Source organism: Tupaia chinensis, unplaced genomic scaffold (assembly GCF_000334495.1).
Source record: "Tupaia chinensis unplaced genomic scaffold, TupChi_1.0 Scaffold143970_1, whole genome shotgun sequence".
Taxonomy (NCBI): Eukaryota; Metazoa; Chordata; class Mammalia; order Scandentia; family Tupaiidae; genus Tupaia; species Tupaia belangeri.
In genome coordinates, this window is record NW_006203821.1 from 875992 (window position 1) to 877083 (window position 1092).

General features: G+C 57.9%; 1 protein-coding gene across 2 annotated transcripts in view; it reads left to right on the top strand.

Moving 5' to 3' along the window:
• MYL6B (myosin light chain 6B) overlaps positions 1-1092 on the top strand; it is a 15944-nt gene that overhangs the window by 11042 nt on the left and 3810 nt on the right. For both annotated transcript variants that reach the window (XM_027767166.1, XM_006165597.3), the window contains 2 exons: positions 24-240; positions 949-976. In XM_027767166.1, the coding sequence (XP_027622967.1) occupies positions 70-240; positions 949-976 (199 nt within the window). In that variant the 5' untranslated portion in view covers positions 24-69. The remainder of the gene's footprint in view (positions 1-23; positions 241-948; positions 977-1092) is intronic.

Sequence of the window (1092 nt, forward strand, 5' to 3'; positions counted from 1 at the left end):
AGACTCCCTGGCTATTTAAACAGAGATGGGTGCCCTCATCGGCACACTGTCCTGTGGCCACCGGACATCATGCCTCCCAAGAAGGATGTTCCTGTGAAGAAACCAGCAGGACCCTCCATCGCCAAGCCTGCTGCCAAGCCAGCAGCGGGGGCCCCTCCAGCCAAGCCCAAGGCTGAGTCGGCTGTGCCTTCAGCCCCTGAAAAAACTCAGGAGCCCCCTATTGATCTCTCCAAAGTGACGGTGAGTCCCCAGAAAGTGAGGGGATAATTTGGAGGGGTGGTACAAGGGTGGGATACAGGCTGGGAGATTAGGGGATGTCTAGAAGATGGGGACTCTGTGAGCACTGAGATGAGACTGGGGGTCTCCCTCAGTCCCCCATTGGAAGTATCCAGGCCGATGACTGCTGTTGTCTTTGCTGTTCTGTCCTCACCCTATAACGCGCGCACACGCGCACACATGCATGACTCCCTGCTGGAGGCAGGGACTCTGGGATGGGGAACACCTGGGTTCTGAGGACAGTTTCAAGGTGAAGGGAGAGAGCTGCTGCCTGGCCCTGGCTGGCTGGCTAACTCTAAAGGCCGCAGCTCTGAATCCCAGGAGGGGAGGCTGAAGAGGACAGACTTGTTAGACAATCACAGCTGGGGGCCAGGGGTAAATTTAGCCTTTGTTCAGCCCCCAGTTATGTGAGGGATGCAGGGCTCAGGGCAGTGGAGGGAGGGGAACAGGTGGCACAGGATTAGCCCTGTTCCCAGGAAACCCTCCCCCTATAATTCCTCCTCTTGGGATTCTCCCAAGGTCCAGAGCTGGGAATGGGACGAAGGTGGCTGGGATCCTAGCCTGGTCCCTTTGGGCCCCTCCCCAGAAGTGGCTGCCAGTTGGTGGGGAGGCTGCTGGAGGGGGGTTGAGTAAGGCCTGTCATCTCTGCTCACCTGCTCTTTCCTTCCACAGATCGAGTTTAACAAGGACCAGCTGGAGGGTGAGGAGACACTGGACCCCTAAGCCCACTGTCCAGTCCATGCCTCTGCTCAGACCCTCTTTCTGTCCCCTCACTCCAGTCCCAACCTTGAGACCTCCCACATGAGTCCTCTTTCC